The 3,604-nt window shown below is 37.7% G+C and overlaps 1 protein-coding gene across 1 annotated transcript; it reads right to left on the bottom strand.

Annotated features, from left to right (window-relative positions):
• Positions 1-2,074: 2,074 nt before the first annotated feature.
• LOC100638980 (zinc finger BED domain-containing protein 4-like) lies at positions 2,075-3,604 on the bottom strand. Its single transcript, XM_011405687.1, has 3 exons — positions 3,221-3,604; positions 2,561-3,155; positions 2,075-2,511 (listed from the first exon to the last, which is right to left on the bottom strand). The coding sequence occupies exons 1-3, from the start codon at positions 3,602-3,604 to the stop codon at positions 2,075-2,077; spliced, it is 1,416 nt and encodes a 471-aa protein (XP_011403989.1).

Genomic DNA, 3,604 nt, shown 5'->3' with positions numbered 1-3,604 from the left:
CTTCTTCTAGTAGTCTACCAGCTAGATCAATAATAAATCCATTGTCGTAAACAAAAGAAGTGATAATACCATGACAAATCCCAAAACTCAGTCAACAAATCCTTAACCCAGTCTTGTATGTCTTCAACTGTATGACAGGCTCTTCATTTCCCACTTTAAGTTTAGGTAATGAACTGTGATTGTAAGGTAAGCATGAGTTGCAATACTGGTCCATATATCACCTGTTATAGACACATACTTAACTTAAAAAAAAGGTGATGAATCTGCTCTTTTGTGAAATGTGTAGCTGAAGGTAAGTGATAGCCAGGATCTAGGTACGATATCAACGCTTAAAATCCTTCCCATTCACCATGTTAATAGGCCTCAAATCTTTAATAATAACAGCTCCTATAAGATTGGTGATAGCAGCCGCTCTGTCATTAGACTTTCTTGTGTAAATGTCAATCTTCTCTTGCTTTTTTAGACCCGTCTGTTTTTTTATGCATTTGATCTATAAACATACCTATCAGGACTACAGTTTCTCTCCAATTGTGACAAAGACAGATTTCTATGCTCTTGGCCACCTTGTAAGCAGAAACATTTTCCACAATAGTAAAACATAGCCTGAAGCAAACCAGTTGGCGACTCAATATTCAACACTCCAGACATCTAAAGTAAATCTTTCATGATAGTTTCAGTACGTGTTGAAGATGATCTAATACCATCACTTCTTAGTGATTTAAACAAATTATCCAATGTCACATGAAATTAATTAAAAGATGCATCATCCTCTGAAGAAAGTTTAGGATATTGAGGATTGCTGACTCTCATTTCCCAAAAAATTCCACATAAAAGAGAATATCTTGTCTTTGGAGGGTGTGGCTGACCGTCGTGATTTCGTGTCTGCAATATGTAAATGCACAGCCACTTGTTCAAAATTTCTTTAGAACAAGATGAAGTTAAGGTCTCGTCAGGACACTTGTTGCCTTTTTTCTTTTATTATACTCGTCAAACCAATATCTCAAATCATTCAGTGCCCAACGGCTTGAACGAGCACTGTTTCCTGGCATACGGTAGACAGACATAAACTGCAAGTCCTCAGAAGATGCCTCCACAAAACGATCTTGCTTTGACTTCCTCTTTAATGTCAGTGAAAGGTGTCTTTTCTTGGATGGATTCTGATTGTCTTTATCAGCAGACTCTTCATCATCAGCCATTTTCTTTCGATAGACACAATGCTTGGTTCTTGCACATGCGCAGTAAGTGATGTTTGGCTTAAATACAAAATAAATTTGTTATAACACCCCAGCGAAGGATATATCAGATTTATCCCACACTGGGGTGTTATAACATAGACGTACATAGCCCTTAGAGTCTATTTGTCATATTAAACTCTCCAAGTTTTTTCTCCTTTCAGTATTTGTAGTGTCTATTGGTAGACCTACATGTATTGCGCAAAACCACGTGTCTATGAATCAATAGATTTATAAGTATTGTTATATTTAATTATTATCTAAAGTTATTATTGTATTTTTATTATATTGAGAGTAGTAATGGTGGGACGAAGTTGAATTTAATGTTTTTGAACCTTCTTTCTCTAAATATTTGAATACTGCGAAGCTTCAACAGGAAATAACACCCAGTTAATCAAAATTAACTTTCAGTTGGCTTCTGTAGTTACTTAAAATTTCACAGTTTACTTATGCGGTTTCACAGTTTATATTTTAAAACAAATAATTTTTATCAATACATTTACATTTATTGGTTTGTGAGACAATTGCGTTTCTGTGTAACCGTATTCCCTACTGTAGAAAAAATGCGTTCAGATGGTGTAGATGTGGCTGGAGTATGAAGAAAGTCCATAGCTACTTGACTTAATAAAGGAAACCTTTTAGAATTATCTTTCCACCACATGCTTGGTGAGGTTTCTCGAGACGGTTCCATCTCTGCTTGATAGCTGTGTAGCTCTTCTCTGACTGTAACAATAGATATCTCACTTTGTGGTCCAAGTAAGTAGTCAAGTGCCATTAGTTTCTTTCTTTTACTGCTGTTTTTTTCAAGTGTATCTTCCTCTGGATCTTCTTCTCTGGTATCTTCAATCTCTATACTTGCTGCTTCTTTCTTTCTCTTTAATCTTCTCCATTCTGCTCAAGACTTCTTCCTTAATGCTCTCCTTTATATCTGGATCAGTAATAAATGAAAGTGATTTAAATCTTGGGTCTAGCATTAAGCTCAATAACAAAATAGTATCATAAGTAAAGGCATCAAAACTCCATCTTCTCTTAATTTCCCCACTGACTTCCTCTTTAAACTTATGTATAACAGAAGGCTCATCAACTACTGCACTTAAACTCTGCACTATACCATGTAGTATAGGAAGAACGCATGAGATTGATGGACTCTCTTCATAGCTAAAAAATGTTGTAGCAACATCAAATGGTTTAAGGGCCTTGACTAGCTCTGAAGCAATCTCCCACTGCTCACCTTTCAGGTCTAAGTACCGATCGCTCCTTTTAGTGACTGTATCATCAGCTAGCACAGCAGTAATAAGCAGTAATAGGCCAACGTAATTCAATCAGGCGTTGTAGCATCAAAAATGAAGGGTTCCATTTAGTTGGACAGTCTTTGATTAGCTTCTCAAACTTGCAATTGCTATCTGTACTCATCTGTTGTTGTTTCCTCTTCAACGCTTCAGTAGCAACTACACTATGGTTGAAATGACCAATGAACTTTCTAGCTGGTGACATGAATCTGCTAATTGCTGCTATCTCAAAGCCTGGTTTTAAGCAAAGTTGCAGGCAATGAGCTACACAGTTAAGGCTCTTCCAGCCTCTCTTAGAGTCCAGGATATCTAGGGAAGAGAGCATATTTGCAGTTTGGTTATGAACAATGACAGATATGTGAGAGTTAATGTTGAAATCGTCCACGATATCCTGCAGCTTAGCTGCTATTTCTACTCCAGTATGGCGCTCGGGAAAAGCTGTAGTTTCAAGAACGTAGGCGTTCAGCTTCCATGATGAATCAAAAAAGTGAGCTGTTACAGTAATGTATGCCTCCACTGCTCTGCTTGGCCAAATATCTGTTGTCAAAGCAATGTTTCTTGACTCTTCCAGTTTAGTACGCAGAGATCCTTTACAGGTCGAGTATTTCATCTGCAACAGGCTATGAAGTGCTTCCTACAAGGTATTTTGTATCCCGGAACAAGATGGGCAATTAGCATATTGAAGCCTCTACCTTATACCAACTTCACGGAAAGATCAGCACAGATCATGTAAAAAATACACTCTGTAATAGCTTTGGATTCCGCTTCGGAACACATCTTAGATTTGACAGAGAGAGTGCCCTGTGTCTTCTTTGTAGTGGCGGATGTCTTGGTTGTAGTGTTGTTGCTACTTGGAGAGTAAAACAAGGGATGTTTAGCAACTATGTGATCTCTCAAATTTGTCGTTCTACCTCTATAAGCCAATAGATTCTGGCAAATGTCACACTTGGCCTTGGCTTCTCCGTTCACTTTCTTAAAGTATTTCCAAACATCAGATCCTTTTCTAGCTGTAGACTCAGTAGAGGCTGGGGCAGAAACAGTAGTAGTAGTAGTAGTAGCAGCGCTGTTAACATTCTCTGCCAT

The sequence above is a fragment of the Amphimedon queenslandica genome, unplaced genomic scaffold, assembly GCF_000090795.2.
Source record: "Amphimedon queenslandica unplaced genomic scaffold, v1.1 AMPQUscaffold_13408, whole genome shotgun sequence".
Lineage (NCBI taxonomy): Eukaryota > Metazoa > Porifera > Demospongiae > Haplosclerida > Niphatidae > Amphimedon > Amphimedon queenslandica.
Note: the sequence above shows the minus strand (reverse complement) of the source record. Positions and strands in the feature narration are given on the sequence as shown.